This window comes from Diabrotica virgifera, chromosome 6 (genome assembly GCF_917563875.1).
Source record: "Diabrotica virgifera virgifera chromosome 6, PGI_DIABVI_V3a".
Classification (NCBI taxonomy): domain Eukaryota; kingdom Metazoa; phylum Arthropoda; class Insecta; order Coleoptera; family Chrysomelidae; genus Diabrotica; species Diabrotica virgifera.
The window spans coordinates 40,983,888-41,006,161 of record NC_065448.1 but is presented as its reverse complement, the minus strand read 5'-3'; the positions used below and the strand labels follow the sequence as shown (position 1 = coordinate 41,006,161).

Below are 22,274 nucleotides of genomic sequence, written 5' to 3'. Positions count from 1 at the left end.
AAATTTTCCAACGTTAAGATTGCCTTGTGGAACTCTACGCTTTTTTGTAAAGCAACACACCTCAGTTTTTGTGTCAGAAATTGATAATCCTACTTCTTCATAGCACTGATTTACGATTTCTAATGCGACTTTTAAATTATCCTCACATCTACTTAACAATTTTCCTTCTGTATATAAAACAACATCATCAGCATATTGAAGAATTTTTGTATTGTTGGGTATACTTACTTCAAGATCTATGTTGTACAGGATGTATAAAATCGGGCTTAAAATACTCCCCTGTGGCAATCCAATATTAGTTAGTCGAGGATATGAAAATTCATCATTATTAATTTTTAAATAAGTTAATCTGTTGGAATATAAAGATTTTAAAAAGAGAGCAAATGAATTAGGGATTCCAATATACAACATTTTTTTGTAAAGAATGTCTAAATTAACATTATCAAACGCAGCGGAAATGTCAAGGAACGCAGCTGCTGTAGACTTATTTCTTGTAAAGTTAAGCTGAATTGACGTAACTAGAGCTGCAGTTGCATCTTGAGTAGACCTAGACTTGCGAAAACCATATTGGGATCTTGGAAATATACCATCGTGTTCTAACCAATGTTCAAATATATTTTTAATTATTCTTTCGAATGTTTTTAAAAGACATGAAGACAAGGAGATAGGTCGGTAAGAATTTGGTTCACGGTCTGGTTTGCCAGGTTTTTTAATAGAAATTATCAGGTATTCTTTCCAACTATTTGGTACTGGTATCTTATTTGTCCAAATATTGTTGAAAATGTTTAGTAGTGAAATTTTATGTTCGATCGGTAAGTTGTACAACAGCGAATATGACACATTGTCTATACCTGGAGAAGTATTATTTCTTTGTTCAAGGGCTCGATGCAGTTCCCATAGATGAAAATTTTCGTCAAAATTGTGGTTTTGTCTGGATACTGTTTGAATATCTTCTTGTACGGTGTCGTCATTTGGAACCCATGCCGGAGCAATTTTTCTGTGGAAATCTTGCAACCATGTATCTTCTGGATCAATAGGTAGTCTGTTGGCTTGTTTGCGGTTTTTAAAACAATTAACTTTTCGCCAGACATCTTTTAATGGTGTTCTTGAGTTTAGGCTTTTGCAAAAATCAATCCAATTCTTCTTTTTTTTCTGTTTGAAGATTTTCTTTGCAACAGCGTCAAGTCGTTTATACTCTATTAAATTTTGGAGCGTTGGATTCTGTTTATAATTAATGAACGCATGTTTTCTACTTTCAGCTGCTAGTTGACACTGATTATTCCACCATGGTTTCGGAATATGGCTTCTGTTTTTTTCGTTAATGGAGGAATATTTTGGAATAGCGATGTTGGCTGCCTGGTTTATATTTGTTAACAATTCTTCGTAGATTAATGGAACTTTCATTGTTTCCAAAGTACTGGCATAAGTCATCCAATTGGCTCTGCTAAGGTTCCATATTCTATGTTTTCTACTGGATGTGGCTTCTGTTGCGGAGAAACTTTGTGATGAAATAATGATTGGCACATGATCAGATCCATGAGGTTCTAGTAGAGTATTCCAATGGAAATAGGAAGCAAAATCTCGGGAACAAATGGTTAAGTCTACAGCAGAAGGTTTTTTGGAAATAGCGAGAGTGGGAGACCCATCGTTTAAATATTCTAAATTACAATATTCTATAGCATCTAGAAGATCTTTACCTAATCCATCATCAACTTCGCAACCCCACGCCAAATTGTGTGCGGTAAAATCGCCTCCTATTATAAATGGTTTTGATATATTTTCTAAAAAATTTATCCATTGTTGACTTGAAACTTTATTATTGGGTTCATTATATAAAGAAATTATATGTAAACGTTTTCTGAAAGGTGAAATTTTAATGGAAATACACTTATATGTAAACGAATACGTATTTGGAAAAATTATTTCTTCACATTTTGTTAGATTTCAAAAGGATGGCACATCCACCATATCCATCAGGGCGGTCAGCTCGAAAACAATTAAATTCTTTAAAATTATAATATTTTCCCGGTTTGAACCAGGTTTCAGATAATAGAGCTATACTGATGTCGTTCTGATGGAGTAAATATTCTAAATTCTGTTTATTAGCAACTGCCGAACGACAGTTGCTGATGGAACTAGGACGAGGACGTGGACGACACGGCTGTCTTACCTACTCAGCTACTATAAGAGGCACGCCGCGACCCACCTGAAAACCGCCCGCGACCCACCGGTTGGGAAACGCTGCCTAGGGCAATGTTGAATAGAAGGCATGATATGCTAGCTCCCTCGTCTCCCTGTTGAAGTCCTGTTTGTGCCTGAAAAGTTCTTGATATTCCATTCTACATTCTAATCTTACACTCGACTATTGAGAGGGTTGCTTTCACCAGTCTCACTAAGTGTATTGGGATATTGAATTCTATCATGGCTTTGTATACATATAGTGCGTTTCTGTCTACACTGTCATGGGCACATCTAAAATCCACAAACAAATGGTCAATTCCATACTCATATGTTTTTTCCAGAGCTTGTCTTAGAAGGAATAGGGGAGACCGGGGCTAGTTGTCACAGGGGTAAGTTGTCACAATGCCGATTTTTATCTTATTTTTGAAGTTAACACGCTGTATCATCTACACTCAAAAGATCTTATTCATCACCAATTCCATACAAAATATTTCAGAGATCGGCCAGTAATTATTTCTCTTATTTGTGTAAATGTGTTTTGGCGCTTCTCATGTAAAATTTTTAATATTCAATCATCTCGTTCTGTGAGTGAATTTGTGAAACCAAGTTAAGAAAAATATATTTTAAAGGATACTGTCAATCTTGCAGACTACACGATGCATATCTTAATATATTTATTCATTTGAATATTTTTGATTTGACCTTCAGTTACGGAAGCTTATGTGGGACTAGTAGTCACAAATTATACGGGGCAAGATGTCACTGTGACAACTTGCCCCGCAGCATTTAAATCTGTTGAAATGATTTAAGAACTTATTAAAATCAAGTTAGATTGGTGCAGAATATACGGTAAATCATTTGTGGATTTGTCAAAAGTAAACGTATTTGTGAAAAAGCGATTTAATACCTACAGGATGAAAATGATTGTTATAGTGTTGCCGTTCTGAGACTATAATCCATGTTACAAAATAAATAACATAATTATTTCTCAGACTCTGCTTTTGTTAGCGGCTCGGTAAAACTTAATATTTTACATATAATGTAATAAACAATCCTAATGTCCGGCTGGTATATTATTTGACAAATAATGACATGATTTCGAAGTCAGTTAATAGCCTAATAAAATAAAAAAAAGTCAAAATGTAAATTCGTACAGGTTTAAAACAAATTTTATATCAAAGTTTAGGTGGGTACAAAAGATATTTTCAAGAAATTATCCAAATCATACAAGGGGATCATTGTTTAAATAATTAAAAAGGGGTCATTTTTGCAAAAAATACTTTTTTAACTGCTGAGGTAATCCACTTATCGATGAAGGTCTATGGGAATTTTTTCTGCAAAGTTGAAGAGAAAATCTTTCACATAAGACTTATTAAATTAAATTTGACCCCCTATTTATTTAAATAATTGTATATAAAACTTTAAAAACAAATTTGCAAAAAAATATTTTTAGCGTTTTAAATAAGCACTATAAAATATATTTTTTTATAGACTAAGTTGCGCTATGTTACCAGTATTTAGCAAAAAAAATTGGTCAAAAAATATTTAATATTTTTTGAGATATTGAATTTGTTTATTAAATGTTACTATATTTTCAATTGCAAAAACGCGGTTGTTGCCAAAGAAATATTCACCTGCTTAAGATCTCATTATTTTTATTTTTATGTATATTTTCGATAAATGTATTCATAAATTCAAATTTCAATTAAACTCCCCCCTAAAATGGCATTTGAAAATAATTCAAATTTGTTTATAATTTGTTTTTTTAATAACGTCGCGGGGATTAAGTATTGTGAAATGCCGTTTCGATAATTGGGTTCCTGGAAATTTTTTACTAATTAACAAAATTTTTTTGTCGTTTTTTATTCTTCTTTTTTTTCTTGGAGTTATATTACTACGGGCCCTTTTAGGGTTAAATTTTATTAAGAATGTCGAATCTCTGAGTTGTAGATGCTAGACCTAAAAATTTTAAGATTTAACTAAAATCTCTTAAATAAAATGTGGCTACTTACTGAGTTACAGGGTGTTTTATTTAAAAATTTAAAAATTATTTTTACCAAGTACTTTAAAACTATTTGTTATATACCCTACTAAATTGTGATTAATAAACGTTTCTAGCTAGTGCCAGAGGCGTACGACAGGGGATAGTGAATGATTGACCCTTCCCAAATTCTACGCCACTGAGTGAATTACTATTTTAGCGAAATTTTTCGATTCTCAAATACTTTGTATGTAAATAACTTTATTGGTATCGATAAAGTCATCAGTTTGAGAGATATTGGAAGTTTAAAATGAATGAATGAATGAATCAAAATAACTATGCCGTTTGATTTTTAACGTCCAATATCTCGAAAACTAATGACTTAATCGTTACCAGTAAAGAGTATATTATTTACATAGAAAGTACTAGAGAATCGAAAAATTTCACTAAAATAGTAATTCCCTCAGTGGCGTAGAATTTGGGAAGGGTCAACCATTAACTATCCCCTGTCGTACGCCTCTGGTAGTAGCTAGAAACTTTTGTTTATCACAATTTAGTAGACTGTATAGTACCCACACTTTCTGCCAAGTATGATAAGGATACGTCAAATAGTTTGAAAGTACTTGGTAAAAATAATTTTTAAATTTTTAAATAAAACACCCTGTAACTCAGTAAGTAGCCACATTTTATTTAAGTGATTTTAGACCAATCTTAATATTTTTCGGTCTAGAATCTACAACTTAGGGATTCGACATTCTTAACGAAACTTAACCCTAAAAGGGCCCGTAGTAATATAACTCCAAGAAAAAAAAGAAGAGGAAAAAAGACAAAAAAAAATTTGTTAATTAGTGAAAAATTCCCAGGAATCTAATTATCGAAACGGTGTTTCAAAATGCTTAATCCCCGCGACGTTATTAAAAAAACAAATTATAAACAAATTTGAATAATTTTCAAATGCCATTTTAGGGGAAAGTTTAATTGAAATTTGAATTTATCGATACATTTATCGAAAATATACAAAAAAAAATAAAAATAATAAGATTTAATACATAATAATTTTTTTTTATTAATACTGATAACATAGCGCAACTTCTCCTGTAAAATAAGGTATTTTATAGTGCTTATTTAAAAAGCTAAAAATAATTTTTTGCAAATTTGTTTTTAAAGATTTATGTATAATTATTTAAATAAATAGGGGGTCAAATTTAATCTTGTAAGTCTTATGTGAAAAATTTACCCTTCAACTTTGCAGAAAATAATCCTATACACCTTCATTAGTTATTGATTGACCTCAGCAGTTAAAAAAGTAAGTTTTTTGCAAAAATGACCCCTTTTTAATTATGTAAACAATGATCCCCTTGTATGATTTGGATACTTTCCTGAAAATATCTTTTGTACCCACCTAAACTGTGATATAAAATTTGTTTCAACCTGTACGAATTTACATTTTGATTTACATGTAATGTAATTTTATTTTACTAGACTATAAGTATGATATAACGCCCTAGGGCGTCATTTTGAAAAATAACGCCTAAGGGCATTAAATTTAAATAACTAGTTAAATACTGTCAAGTTGACAAATAATAACCTAAGTAAAACTATGGTTACCACAGTTACGTTACGACTATTGCTAGTAAATGTATTTATTTGAAAACTAATTAATTCAAAAGGCATTCAAAGTTTTTGCATAATATAAAGAATATTTAGTCGAACATTAAACGTTGAAGGCACCACGGGTATTATAGATGATAACGCTTTCGGTCAACGTATATACCTCAGGCCATAGGCCCTCATCTACACCATTGACTCAAGCGTTAATACCCCTATAATACCCTTGGTACCTTAATAACAATAATTGCTTTTGATACCTAATTACTTTCAGGTGGTTAGAACATACAAGCGAAAGACCCATCCAGTTACTCCACCTTTGGATGTTTTCTTGAGAGCAGTAGAAGCTGTAAGAAATGAGGAACGTATTATAATATCTATTAGGAAAGCGGCACCAGATTTTGGTATACCTACATTATCGGAGTTTAGCAAGATTTATCAAAAGAATGCCAGATACCAATAGAACTGTCCAAATGGGATACAAAAAATCTCGACTCGTATTCTATGAGAGGGAAGAAATCGAACTAGAAAAATATTTGAAAAAAGCTTCTGATATGTACTTTGATTTAACACATATTGAAGTAAGAAATTATTCTTACTTCTTAAGTTTATAGTGCTTCTATTGCGAGTTAGATTTAATGTACAGCATCCAAACAATGGACACATACAGACTGCACCAATGGAAACCAATTTTATATGTGCCACAATTGTGACTCTGGGGACGATATGTAGTTCTTTCTAAGTTTGTGAGTTCTTCTTTGAATAAAAACGTTTTATTTCTTGTTTACTTTACTTTTGTAATACTGTGACAATTTGCCCCAGGTACTGTGACAATATGCCCCATCTAGGGGCATGTTGTCACACAAATCCTGTCGAAGGTTAAACCATCTTACCATTTTAACTGCTGGTACCTAGAATTTTAAAAAAATATTAAGGGCAGCCTACGTACCAACTCATTGTTTAGATAAAGTGTGGTTTAAAAAAAAAAATAAAATGTATCTGAGTTACAGAGCCAGAACCAAAAACTGTAACAACTAGCCCCGGTCTCCCCTATTTGATGGATAGTCGACTTTTCTTTGCGAAACCCACACTAGTATTTGCCTATTATGCTTTCAAAATATCCAGACAGTCGATTGTAAAGGATCTAGGCCAATATTTTGTAGGTCACGTTTAGCAGGGTAATGCCTCTGTAGTTATCACAAACTATTTGGTCTCCTTTCTTGTGAATAGGTACAATTATACCTACGTTCCAGTCTTCTTGTAGTTTCACCTGCCTCAAAATCAGTTCTACTAGCCTACTTATACTACAGGTCCGATTTTTTGCGCCATCTTTCAAAAGTTCAGAAGGTTTGCCAACTGATCCAGGAGAATTGTTTTCTTTCAATTTTTGTATTGCTTTGATGACTTCTTCCTCTGTTGGGATGTTATCCTTCTCTCTTTCGTCGACCATGTCTTCGAGCTGTATCTCTGCTTCTTGTAACCTTATCTCACTTCTTATATTTAGTCTACCCTCATCAAAATTTTTTTCCGGATTCTAATAGTAATGCAAATAGTATATGAAGATACTAGGATACGAGGCTACCACTTAACACCACAGAGTATACGAATACTTCCTAGTATTTTAAAAGCGGAAGTAGAGAAAGCCATCAAACAGAGCAAAAATGGGAAATCTCCAGGCCCTGACCAAATACTATCAGACTGGCTCAAACTTCTGGATGACGACAATGTCTCACAACTAAAAAACATTTATAACCATAATATACGAGACTGGAATGATGCCACAGATATGGTTAGAGTCTACATTTATTCCACTCCCAAAAAAAGCTAATACATCATCATGTAAAGACTTTAGACTAATTAGTCTCATGAGCCACTCTCTCAAGCTACTTCTTAAGATAATTCTTAATAGAATTAAGCAGAAATGTGAAGAGACAATGGGAAACAAACAATTCGGTTTCAGAGAAGGATTGGAAACAAGAGAAGCTTTGTTCTAAATATTAACATTACTTCAATGATCATGGGAAGTACAGAAACCAATTTACGTCTGCTTTATAGATTTTGAGAAGGCGTTTGATAGAGTTCAACATGATAGATTGTTTAAATATCTAGAAATGATTGGAATAGAGGATAAAGATCTGAGACTTTTACATCTATATTGGAATCAAGAAGCTTCTATTTTGGTAGACGGCAAAGAAACAGACAAAATTTGCATTCAAAGAGGTGTCAGATAGGGTTTTGTGTTATCCCCAACTTTGTTTAACGTATACTCAGAAATAATTTTTAATGAAGCCTTGGAAGGACAATGTGGAATTCGAATCGGGGGAGAAACTATTAACAACATTAGACATGCAGACGACACCGCGATCATGGCTGAAAATATCAAAGATCTTCAATTCCTTATAGATCGAGTCACTAGAGAATGCTCCAATAACGGACTTAACATAAATGCAACAAAGACAAAGTTACTTGTAGTTAGTAAACAAGACGTCGGCCCTATGCAACAATTTGTCAGTGATGAACCAATAACAAAATTTAACCATTTTAAATACCTAGGATATTGGATAAACGAGACACTAAATCTGGATGAAGAAATTAAAAGTCGTATAGAAACTGCAAGAGGAGCATTTATGAAACTTGATCTATTCTGAGCAACTCTCAGCTGAACTTACAACTAAGAATCAAGTTCCTAAAATGGTATGTGTATCCTGTATTACTATATGGATGTAAAACCTGGATCATGAAGGTTAACATGATGAACAGATTAGAAGCCTTTGAGATGTGGTCGTATCGTAGAATGCTCAGAATATCTTGGGTTTAACGCATTTCAAACAGAGAAGTCTTAAACAGAGTAGGTCAAGGCGAAGGCGATTTAACCAAGATGATAAAAAAGAGAAAACTTGAATATATGGGGCATATAATGAGAGGTAGCAGATACATGATGCTGCAGTTAATACTCAATGGAAAGATCGACGGAAAAAGAGTAATTGGTCGGAAGAAATATTCATGGCTCCGAAACCTTTGTCGATGGACTGGCTTATCAGCAGATCAATTGTTACATGCCGCACAAGATCGAGAACGATATCAGCAAATTGTTATGGAAGCTACTTACGCCTAAAAATTTGGGCACGGTACTTAAAGAAGAAGAAGATATGAAGAAAATCCATATTATACAATGTCTACAACACAAATAAAAATTAAAATAATTTTAAATAAGAAATTATGGGATAATTCAAGCGTGTCACATATTTGCCTGGTAATTAGGATTTTTCAGTTAGAATATAGACTTTTAATCGTTAGTGTACGCCGCTGTGCATAAAAATATAAATCGAAAATAATGTATCTGATAGAACCACGCTTTTTGATATCTCACCTAACCTTTTTCCATCTCTAATATGTTGTGTAATTAACAAATTTTAATGTACACACAAAATCCTTAATTGAACTGTATAAACAAATGATTGTTAAATGTTTGTTGTTATAGAGGTAGTTGTAGAGATGTCGTTTTGCAGAGAGCTCCATCGTGAGTGCGAGCAATGGTCATTAGTAAAAACCAGTGTCTTTTTCGTTATTTTGTTACTTCAAAATGGATATTGTAATAAAGACGAATACCAGGTAAGGTTAAAGATAAGTCTTTTTAATTTTTGTTACGCGAGTGTGTAAACACTGACTCATTTTATTGTGCTGATTTAGTGGTTTTCGCGTTAAAGTTTCTACGTGTTAATGTTAATATTTATATTATGCAAATATTAAAATTAAAGGTACTTAATGCGTTACCTACAATAAATACGTGGTTCTAGAAGTTTAGTATGATAATTAATTTCGTGTTAAAGGCTGCCTAATAGTACACTGCATTTTTTAATTTACCGCTTCATTTACAATTCTTTAGAGCTTGCTTTCCTGCCATCTAGGTGGCCTGGTGTAAATAATTGTTTATTCCTCTTCTTCCTCCTCTTTATAAGCCATTTTGTTTGTTAATTGGCGGACAACCAATATTTTTCGCGATCGGCCGATACTTCTACCGATTGGTGGTTTATCTCTTGCTCTTTTGACCACATGAGTGTCACCCAATCTGCTTATGTGGTTATTCCATTCGTTTTTTTTATTTAGTATCCACTCGTTTATACACTGCACATTACATTTACTTCTAATATTTTCAATACTCTTTCGATCTCTCAGCGTATTTCCATTAACTTCTCAGTAGGTACTCTCATCTCTACCGTTTTCGGTAGTTTCTGTGTTGCTGTGCCGGGTATTGTTTCTGATGCATATGTCATTATTGGTCACTGGCTTTATAAATTCTTGACTTCATCGTCATATGTTATCGGTTTCGTCATATAGTGTTATTAAGGCATCCTGTCAGTCTATTTGCTTTTTTTACTTGATCTTACTGCTTTGTCCAGGTCTCCGTAGCTGAACAGTGTAATTCCAAGGTATTTTATTTCCATGACTTGTTCAATACTAATGCCATCAATTTCTATTTTGCACCTAATTGGTTCTTTGCTAATTACTATTGTTTTAGTTTTCTGAGATGAGATTGTAATATTTAATTCTTTTGTTCTTATGTTAAATTTAAGGACTAATCTTTGCAGACTATATCTTGGGCTATAAAATTGCGTCGTCTGCGTAACAGAGTATTTTTACTTCTTTGTTTCTAATTCTGTATCCTATTCCTTTATTGACGCTTTTGATGATATCAACCATGATTAAATTGAAGAGAATAGGGCTCAATGAATCTAGGGCTTACAATACCGGGATCCCGAATACCGGAATCCCGGACGATTTTTGTCCGGTATTCGATACCGGTATTTATAATAAAAATACCGTTATTTCGGTATTAGCTTAATTTATAAAAAGTGAATTGATGCACAATAAACTTTCTTCTAAAATATTTTTTGCTATTACAAGAAATTATTTTTGAAGATAAACAACCAATATCATTGTAAAAAATATTTATTAAACACGTTTATTACACATACAAGTCGTTAATTTAAGGCGAAGGGTTATATCAGTTTCTACAACTAAATTATTAAATCTCGTCTATACAAATATGTACATAAAATGAGTTATATAAAAATTCTTAAATTTTTAAAAAGCCGTAAGATTTATCAATCAGAATTGTTTTTACAGTTTTAGATCTATTTTTCATTTTTTTTTGTGTATTGTCGTGTATGAATTAGGCTCACTTATTTTCTGAATTATTTATTTCATTGAAAATATTACTTACTTACTTATTCCTCTTCACTCCATGCGGAGCATAGGGGGCGTCAACTGTCTGCCTCCATTCTGTCCTATCCTTTGCACTGATCTTTATTTCTGCCCAAGTTTTCCCAATAGCATTAATTTCTTTTTAGACCCTTCTTTTCCACATTTCTACGGTTAGTTCTTTTCAATATGTTCCTGGTTAGTTCTTGTCCATAGCTCTTGGTTTGATATACGGTTTGGCCAGTAAATATTAAGAATCTTCCTTAGGCATTTATTTATGAATACCTGCATCTGTCCGATACATTTTCTTGACACTTTCCAAGTTTCTGCTCCATATAGTAACACAATCTTCACGTTGCTGTTGAAAAGCCTTATCTTGGTTTTAATTGTCATCTGACGTGAAGACCACATTTTCCTTAGCATATTGAATGTGTTTTGAGCTACATATTCCTATTCTCCGTTTTACGTCCTCCTCCGTCCCTCCTTTGTTTTAAAGTTACATTAATTTACAAATAGCAAATTTCATAAGTAAAAGTGCTATCCTATTATATGCAAAATTTATCCTAGAATCAAATATATAGTTTTTCTATTTCCACATTTTTTGTATCTATCCTACTCTCTATCTAATACTTATTATAAACAACATTTACTCATTCGAAAACAAAATTTAATAGGTTTCATATATTATTTAATGACAAGTCGATATAACAACTGAGGATGGTAAAACATAACGTGTATATTTTTTATCCATAATACCGGTTTTAATACCGGGATCCCGGTATTTAAAATTTTAAATACCAAATACCGGTATTGTGATTTTGGCTCGGTATTGTAAGCCCTATGAATCCCCCTGCCTTATTCTGCTGCCTCTGTTTATAGGCTATGTAAGTTGTCCATCTATCCTGTTGTTTTGGTATAATATATGCTTTTAATAGTTCTTATGATATCTAGAGGAACTTCTCTATTATACAGAAGATTTTTACAGAAGATTTTTTAAGTCTTACTCTGTCAAATGCTTTCTTCAAGTCAATCAGACATAGAAATACTGGTCTATTATACTCTAGTGATTTTTCAGTAATTGGCTTTATGACGAATACTGCACCTGTATACGATCTTCCAGTGCGAAAACCTTGTAACGCTATTGATATCTCTGTTTTTATCTGGCTGTTTTATCACCTTTTTTGAATAGTAGAATTAGTTCGCTCGTTCTCTATTCTTTCAGTGTTTTATTGTGTTTTATAATTGTGCTAATTAAGCACAAATCATAAAATGTTTTATCTGGGACATATAGTGACGGGAAATCGAAATAAAATATTACAACTGATCCTTAAAGGAAAAATATAGGGCGATAGAGGTCTAGAAAGAAAACAAGTTCTTTGGTTACAAATTATTCATGAATGGGCTCAGATATCAAATGCAGGACGATTATTGCATATTACAAAAGATCTGGAAACCTTCGCAATGATGATGCCAACGTCGGATAATTCTGATATGGCACGTAAAGAAGAAGAATTGTTTAGTTATTGTTGCTCCAGAATATTTTAGTAATTCGTTTGGTATTCCTTCTTTACCTACAGCTTTTTTGTTATTTAGCTTTTCAAGTGTTTTTAAACTTCCTGTGTACTTGTATTAACTTCTTCATTTGTGGTGATAACTAGTGTTTCCGTTTCCAACGTCATTTGTTCTTCCTTTGCATAGATATTTTTATGTGGTCAATCCATGTATCATTTTATACGTGTTTTGGTTCTATTACTTCCTTTACCTTCGTTCTTCGATCTCTTATAACGCACCATATTTCCTTTTGCAGATCATAATCATCATGTTTCATTTCTTTTGAAAAACTTTTCCAGTAGTCATCCCTCCAATATAATTAATATAAGTCATATTTTCTCCTCTGTAAATGTACTAGATAGATAACTCGATTTTCTGCTTTCTCAATGTTTAAGAGGAAACAGTAGCGATCAACAGGTAGCGAAAACGCGTTCCAAGATTGCGGTTGTAATTTTGAATATTTTTTTGAGATATTTGGTACACGTATGCGTAATATAATAAAGAATGGCAGTACAGAGCCCAATTTGAAAAATGTATTAATATGTGGAAATTACTCTGTAATTAAATACAATATTAAAAAAACGAACCTGTACCGCCATTAAGAAGAACAAAAAAATACACTTTCTTCAAATAAACTTTTTTATCCGATGCCTAGATTTTGTGTCATTTTGGAACTACTAATGAAATAAAAAATTTTAGTAGTTCCAAAATGACACAAAATCTAGGCATCGGATAAAAAAGTTTATTTGAAGAAAGTGTATTTTTTGTTCTTCTTAATGGCGGTACAGGCTCGTTTTTTTAATATTGTATTGAATTACAGAGTAATTTCCACGTATTAATATATTTTTCAAATTGGGCTCTGTACCGCCATTCTTTATTATATTACGAATACGTGTGCCAAATATCTCGAAAAAATATTCAAAATTACAGCCGCAATCTTGGAACGCGTTTTTGATACCTGGTGATCGCTACTGTATCACCTTAAGAGTTCTCTTTCAACCGCCATTTTTTCAGCACCTCATTGTTGGTCACGTATTTTATCTACGACATCTTCAACATCCTTCGAAAAACTCACATCTCAAAATCTTATATCCACCCAGTGGCGCACCCAGAATTTTCCTCTAGGGGGGGTTGGCTTGGGCGGGGTTCGGACAAATAATCCCTAACAAGAAATCCCCAGACAAAAATTCCCCGGACAAATAATCCCCGGGCAAAAAATCTCCACAAAAAATCCCGGACAAAAATAATCCCCACAAACTTTTTTCGACAAAATATCCCCCACAAAAAATCTTTATAAAATACACTGGGGTGCAAAATTAACCGGACACCTTAAAAATGGGTCATATTTGATGTCTCGAATTTCCTAAACGTGTTGTCCGATTTAAGTGATTTTTTTAATATATTATAGCATTATTTTTTAACAATATCGCTGTAAAGAGTATTGTTGCTAAACAGTTAAATTTTTATTGTATACTGGGTGTACCAATTTTGCAATTGCAAAATTAACCGGACACCTTACAAATGGGTCATATTTGATGTCTCGAATTTCCTAAACCTGTTGTCCGATTTAAGTGATTTTTTTAATATATTATAGCATTATTTTTTAAAAATATCACTGTAAAGAGTATTGTTGCTAAACAGTTAAATTTTTATTGTATACCGGGTGTACCAATCAAACTGAATTTTTTTCTCAAAGTTCGCGTCACCCTGTGGAATATTCTATCATACTGAAATTAAAATCCAACTATAGCCTTATGTTTTCTCAACATTCTGTTAGGTACTTTAACAACTAGCCATGTTTTTCATCAATACAGGGTGTTTTTAAGTAAGTATGGCAAACTTTAAGGGGTAATTCTGCATGAAAAAATAATGACAGTTTGCTTTATAAACGGTATGTCCGAAAATGCTTCGTTTTTGAGATAGAGAGTAATTTAGAGATTTTTACACCTATTTAAGTGGCTAGTTACAATTACTTGTACACTGGACGTAAGTAACCACACTTTTTTATTTTTCCAAACTGTCAAAATTTCACCCTTTTGCTTTTTAACCTTAGTGGTTCACTTATTTCCAGGTTTACGCTGATGATGGTCAGTTTGACCGAAAACGTTTTGTACTTCCACTCCCTTGTGAATAAATTTTAAGAATTTTTAATAAATTCATATACCTACATACAACATAAGTGTTTAGTTCATTCCACGTTGTTAATGAAAATTAAGTTAAAAGCGTTCGTTAGAACGATTTGATTGAGATATATCTACAACTACCTTTTTAACAACAAATATTTAACAATCATTTGGAAAATATGGACTCTTGAAATTACAACCATGAGGCGGATAGAAGCCTTTGAGACGTGAGTGTTTCGAAGGATACTGAAGATGTCTTATATAGAATACGTTACCATCAATGAGGGGCTAAAAAGCGTGGGGACTGAGAGAGAACTCATAAACATTGTAAATGTTTGCAAAAGGAAATAGGTGCTTTATAAGAGGTCAAAGAACAGAGGTAACGAAACTAATAGAACCAAAACACATATAATAGGATACATAGTTTGACTGTCTAAAAAACTCTATGCAAACGAAGAACAAATAACGTTAGAAACACTAGATATCACCACAAATGAAGAAGTTAATATAAGTACACAGGAAGTTAGAAAAACACTTAAAAAGTTGAAGAACAGAAAAGCTGCAGGTAAAGAAGGAATACCAAACGAATTACAAAAATATTCTAGTGTAACAATAACTAAAATACGGAGGAGAAAGTATAACCCTAGAGATGACAAAATTTATACAAAATTAATAATGCACTGCAAGATACCAGACACATGGAGAAACTGCTAATGATACCAATGTTCAAGAAAGTAGACAAAGAAGACCCCAACAATTATAGAGGTATAAATCTACTGAACACCGCACTTAAGCTAACCACAAAAGTCCTAACCAACAAAATCAATAAACTAACAACTTTATCAGATGAACAATAAGAATTCAGATTCGGAAGATCTTGCGTAGACGCCGTATTTGTACTGAGACAAATCACAGAAAAGGCCATTGAGTACAATAAACCAGCATATCTATGTTTTATAGACCTGACAAAGGCTTTCGCTCGCATCCAAGTCGAAGACGTCTTACATTTACTGTATAGAAGAAACATACTAATCAATATTATACAAACCATCGAAAAGATCTATTTTCATAATCGAATACAGGCAAAGATAAATGGAAAACTAACGCAGTTTATACCAGTACAAATCAGAGTCAGACAAGGTGACTCATTAAGCCCACTTCTCTTTAATATAATAATGGACGAAATAATAGAAGCAGTACGTAAAGATCATGGTTACAGAATGGGGAACAAAGAAATCCAAATATTATGTTATGCAGACGACGCCGCACAGAAAACGATCTCCAAAGATTAACACACATCTTCAATACAACAGTCAAGAAATACAATATGATAATATCAGCAGAAAAAACCGAATGTATGACAACATCTAAATACCCACTTTGATGTAAAATCGAAATTGATGGGAAAATAATAAAGCAGGAAGCAAGGTTTAGATATCTGGGAATAGATATAACCAGTTACGGAGATGTTGGAGAGGAAGTACGACAACAAAGCTTAAAAGCAAGTAAAGCGGCGGGATCCCTTAATGACACAATCTGGAAGAACAAATACCTAAGACAAGACACAAAAGCAAGAATCTTTAAAGCAGCAATTAGACCTATATTGACATACACGGCGGAGACAAGACCTGACACATCTAAAACGAGACGACTACTAAAAACAACAGAGATGAAAATTCTCCGACGAATATCGGGGAAAAGTCTGTTGGATAGGGAGAGAAGCGATATTAAAAATTTTTCGGATGACAGATGAAAAATCCACCTAACTTCCTTTGGCATCTTGTCATACATTTCTGACACCAAACTGTCTAATATTCAGTTGGTCGTTAACCTCTCACTAGAAGACAAGTACCTTGTGCAACTTTCGAGCAAGGATGAAATACATTCACATATGATCTTTAAAATCTTAAGACATTGACTTTATGTCGACTACTTTTTAATATAGAATGTAACAATAATGTAATTTAGAGGTTTTTACATCAATTGAAGTGGCTAGTTACAATTACTTGTACACTGGACGTAAGTAACTACACTTTCTTATTTTTTCAACTGTCAACATTTTACCCTTTTGCTTTTTAATCTTAGTGGTTCACTTATTTCAAGATTTACACTGATGATGGTCAGTTTGACCGAAAACGTTTAGTACTTCCACTCCCTTGTGGATAAATTTTAAGAATTTTTAATAAATTCATATGCCTACATACAACAGAAGTGTTTACTTCATTCCACGTTGTTATATTGAAGGTATACAGTCAACTACAGAGTTTACCCCCTTTTTAAAGTTTTAATTTTCATTAATTTAACCTCAACAAAAAATAGTAAATTGCATTAAGATACCACAAGAATACCTATAGCTCCAGATAAATTTTGAATATCGGATATTTCGGTTTCTTCAAGTATCCGCCTATCCGTAACCAGGTATCAATATATTGTTCCTATTCCAACTTGTTCCTGCCTCTCCTAATGCTGTCCACACTTCTCCAGAAATATCATCTTCTCCAACTACTTTTTATTTGCCTTTAAAAAACTGCCTTTATCTTTATCTTTTACTTTTTATTTCTTTATTTTTAAAAGGACTTAAATCACCTCCTCCTTAGTTATTCCTATGAATATAGCTATTACTGTTTTGGTTAACACAACTGGCTTTCTGTCGAATTCTTCATTTAATCTCCCAAAGCACTTTGTCCATCTCTTTTTGACATCCTTTTCGTGAATAAGTATTTAATTATTTTCATCTCGGATATATTTAAGCTGATAAAAATATTTTGCTTCTTTTGCTCTGTTTGCCTATTTTATATTTTCCTTTCCTTCATGTAAAGTTGATTGTATGGATTTAAATAGTATTCTTCTTTTGGTTTTGCTACTGCTACTTTCGCTTCCTTTTTGGTGACCTTATAGTTTTGAAAATATGTGTCAAGCCTAAATTACTGGCCAATATTTATACCATTTTCTCTCCTCTTTCATGTTTTCTTGAGCTTCGCTTAACTATCACCAGGTCTCTGTATTCTCAAACTTCTTTCTTGATGTTTTTTTTTAACCATTCCAATAGCAGTATTTATAATATCTTTTTATATACTTGGCTTGGTTGGTGTCACGGACTCCGCAAATTTTGTAATCCATTTTAAAAATAGTTCTAGGCTGCCTAGACAACTGAAAATTTCAGGATAGCTTAGAACTAGCTAACAATGCAATATTTAACTGCTATTATACAGGGCGATTAATTATTAGTGGGGTGAAGCTCCGTAGATCCGTTATAGTAATGTATAGCGATAAAACTTAATAATAAAAATTATAGTGAACTTTGAGCTTTATATTACAAAATTAGTTAGAATGTTACAGGGTGTTCGATAACATAGTGGCAGACCAAACTTATGTTTTTTTAAATAGAACACCCTGCATTTTATTTTATATTCGAAATCTTTGTAACTTTTCGATTACAAAAATATAAATTTTTGGTATATTATACGGGGTATTTACAAAGTTATAACCAATTTTATATGAAAATCGTAACAAGTTTAACTACCTGTATAAATAAAAGCAAGCAAAAGGTCAATGGTTTATTGACGTCATATTTTTTTAATTATTGTCAAAATTTTCGTAAATGTTTGTTTTGCTAATTTTCTTTATATTGAATACAGGGTGAGTCAAAACGCAAGTACATTATTTTCTCAGTAATTTTAAATAGAACACCCTGTATTTTATATCATTATCGAAAAGTACCATTACCATACTATAATTTTTGTATAACATTCCCTATGTGTAAATTTATTAGTTTTCGAGATATTTTCATTTTTCAGAGCAAAATTATTAATAATTACGGGTCTAAATCTATCCAAATTTTAAGTAAGCCATTACTGAATAATTGTCTAAAACTTACAAATTACGATTACTGATTATCAATCTGTAATCAGAGTTGGAACAATTTTTGTTATTAACTTTTATTACTATCTATTGCTTATAACGGATCTACAAAGCTTTACTAACCACACACTGTATGGATAAATCGATATTTTTTTTATTTCAAACTATTTTAAAAATGTGACTAATGCAATGATATTTTAAATTACGTTAATAAATCGATATCTACAAATTGATGGTGCCTCAGTGGCATTAGACTGCAAATCGAAAGGTCCCCAGTTGGAACCCATCTGTTGCGTATCTCTTTTTAATTGTTTTAATAAATAATTAAAATTTTTATACTTAAAATTATATATACCATTTTAAACAACAGTGGTATTTTAAAAAATACTATTTTATACTACTGTAATTTTTGGAATCATAATTATAAATAACAGTTAATACACATACCAAAAATTCATATTTAATAAGTTAATTATTCTTTCCAAATATGTTGTGTCCTACATATGTACATGTACAATAACAAAACCGTGGCATTATCAAAAGTACTTTTTCTACTCTGTCATATTATGTATAAATTTTTAGTTTGTGAAAACTGTCATTATAGATAGAAGTGCGTGAAGGATTTAAAGTGTGCGTGAAGTAACAATGTATTTTAAATGGGATTTACTTTTTCGCACTGTTTTTAACTTTCGCGTTGTCATGGTGACAATCCTTAACTTTCGCGATGCCATGGTGATGACAATATGAGCAATGAATTACAACAAAATTTTGACAGTTTTGTGGTTTGAAAGTAGTTAGAATTTTTAAATGTCAAAGTTAAATGAATTCCAGTGACGATAAAATATTGTATGAAATTGTGCGTGAAGTACTTTTTGCGAACTTACGCGATTTATAGCACTCGCTCCGTTGTCGCTCGTGCTCTAAAATTCGCGTGCGTTCGCAAAAAGTATACTTCACGAACTGTTTCATAAATAACTATTATCTACTCTGTCATATTATGTATAAGTTTTTAGTTTGTGAAAACTGTCATTATAGATAGCAGTGCGTGAAGAGTTTAAAGTGTGCGTGAAGTAACAATGTATTTTAAATGGGATTAACTTTTTCGCACACTTTCAATGGGTTTTTTTGGCATTATAAAACGCGATTTATAGCACTAGCTCCGTTGTCGCTAATGCTCTAAAAATTGCGTGCGTTCGCAAAAAGCATACTTCACGAACTGTTTCATAAATAGCTATTTTTATTAGAGTGTAATTTTTGGAATTTTAAGCATTTTATCGTTAAATCGTTTATCGTTAAATTATTTTATATTCTTTCCTATAAATAATAAAAAGGTTTTATTATAAAAAAGTTCTTTTTTATAAAAGTGTAATTATTACTTGTCCTCTTACCCCAAAGTGTATTATTGGTCCAAGAGCTGTGAGACATTTTTGAGTAGGTATTTTAGGCAACCTGAAAATTTTTCAGGTGACTCTTCCATGATAGCCTAATACAAAAATGCCGGTCTGGCTGGAGGGTAGCGGTTATTTTCCCCAAAAATCCCCCCAAAGTTAAAAAAAAAGGGTAAAAATTGTTATTACAAAAAATATCATTGACGTGACTTTAAAGTAAATTTAAATATTCAAATATAAAGAAAATAAACAGGCCAGGCGATTTGAGGGCGATTTTAACTCTGCAAGATACTTGCATGGGCGCCCCAGGATTATTTTCAGGGGATGCATCTGAACTTCAGAAGATTTCATCTGAATCTGTACATACTATTAACGAGTATAAAATATACAACTATACATGCAAAGCTATGCACATTCCTTCCGGACAGGGAAGTACAATTATTATTTTGACAGGGTATTTTTTTAATATCAAAAATAAATATTCTAAAAAGACAGAATTTTTTTTGGTGAAATTTTCCAACTGCCATGTGATTAAACAAATTACGCGTACATATAAATGAAAAGCGCTATAGGTAAGCAGCAGTGTGAGAAAGGGCGTATACCGATAGCTGTTTGCGTTCTCTGTTGTACCTGAGCGAGTCCGTTCGCTCTAGAAAAATCACGTGACCTGGCGATCCCATGTTGTTGTGTCTCGAAACGTTAGAGTAATTATTATATATTATAGTTTTTTAAGTAACTTTTTCTTAATTAAAGGAAAATAATACGTACTATACAATAGATTTTGCAAATATGATAGAAAAAACAGATTTATTATTATAAATATATAGGTAGAAAAGTATAAAAGTATAAACTAAATTAATTCTGTGTCCGAATCTTGTACTTCTTCTTCAAATTCCTCATCTGTGCTTAAATATTCACTGTCTTCTTCTTCGTCAGACTCCCCTCGAGACTCAGATTCCTCTTCTACATGATCTGCAAATAGTTGTAATATGTATTTAGAATTAATTAAAAATTAATTAGCGATAATTTAATTGAATTACTACGTATTCTCTGTCCTTTTATACGGAGTCGAAGCCTGGACAATCACGGGCGCATCTGAAGAAAGACTTGCCATTGTTGAGATGTGCTGTTATTGAATAATGTAAAAAATATCATGAACACAACACGTAACAAACACGGAAACATTAAGAAAGATGAAAAAGGCAAAAGAAATACTCAACACTATAAAGGAAAGAAAGATGAGCCAAAATAAATATTCATTCTCTTCTTCTTCGTCAGACTCCCCTCGAGACTCAGATTCCTCTTCTACCTGATCTGTAAATAGTTGTAAATATGTATTTAGAATTAATTAAAAATTAATGTATAACTAATACTTAATACTTTTCCTTATATTATAAATTATATCATGTTTTTTATTTCTTAGTATATGACCAAAGTAGCTCATTTTTCCTTCCTTCATAGTGTTGAGTATTTTTTTGACTTTTTATCCTTATTAATGTTTCCGTGTTTGTTACGTTTTGCGTCCATGATATTTTTTACATTATTCGATAACACCACATCTCAACAATGGCAAGTCTTTTTTCAGATGCGCCCGTGATTCTCCAGGCTTCGACTCCGTATAAAAGGACAGAGAATACGTAGCAACTCAATTAATCATCACTAATTAATTTTTAATTAATTCTAAATACATATTACAACTATTTGCAGATCATGTAGACGAGGAATCTGAGTCTCAAGGGGAGTCTGACGAAGAAGAAGACAGTGAATATTTAAGCTCAGATGAGGAGTTTGAAGAAGAAGTACAAGATTCGGACACAGAATCAATTTAGTTTATACTTTTATACTTTTCTACCTATATCTTTATAATAATAAATCTGTCTTTTTCTATTATATTTGCAAAATCTATTGTATAGTACGTATTATTTTCCTTTAATTAAGAAAAAGTTAAAGTAAACACCATCTATCTATCGCCCGTCGGCAAATTCAAACAAAAATATAACTCCAGACCATCTTTGACCACCTTTAGTCCAGACAAATTAATATATGTATTTAATATATTTTTACCACCAAAAATGAGATGTTTTAATCAAATATTGCTTCAAATATAATCTGCAGAATAATTTTGAATCACGTTCCGCTAATGAACTTGCTTTTTTGTCCTTAAAAGTAGAAAAAAGTTTCAATTCTATTGCTTAATATTTCATCTAAATATAATCGTCTAACAATTTTAACTGTACTAATGCCCAAGTATACATTTTCAAGTGTTAAACTTGATTGATTTACAATGAGTAACCCGGTTGTAAAAATACCGGCGTGTGCTTAATCAAAGGGACATTGATTTACTCGAATTTCATAACAATACAAATGTTATCTGTTTGA

At 32.2% G+C, this 22,274-nt stretch overlaps 2 protein-coding genes across 2 annotated transcripts in view; one reads left to right on the top strand and one right to left on the bottom strand.

The window, feature by feature from the left end:
* LOC114333545 (aminopeptidase N) overlaps nucleotides 1-22,274 on the bottom strand; it is a 237,685-nt gene that overhangs the window by 163,534 nt on the left and 51,877 nt on the right. The gene's annotated exons all lie outside the window — the stretch shown is intronic.
* LOC114333550 (adhesion G-protein coupled receptor G6) overlaps nucleotides 9,153-22,274 on the top strand; it is a 50,190-nt gene continuing 37,068 nt past the window's right edge. Inside the window, exon 1 of the mRNA XM_028283439.2 lies at nucleotides 9,153-9,382. Coding sequence (XP_028139240.1) covers nucleotides 9,236-9,382 — 147 coding nt within the window. The 5' untranslated portion in view covers nucleotides 9,153-9,235. The remainder of the gene's footprint in view (nucleotides 9,383-22,274) is intronic.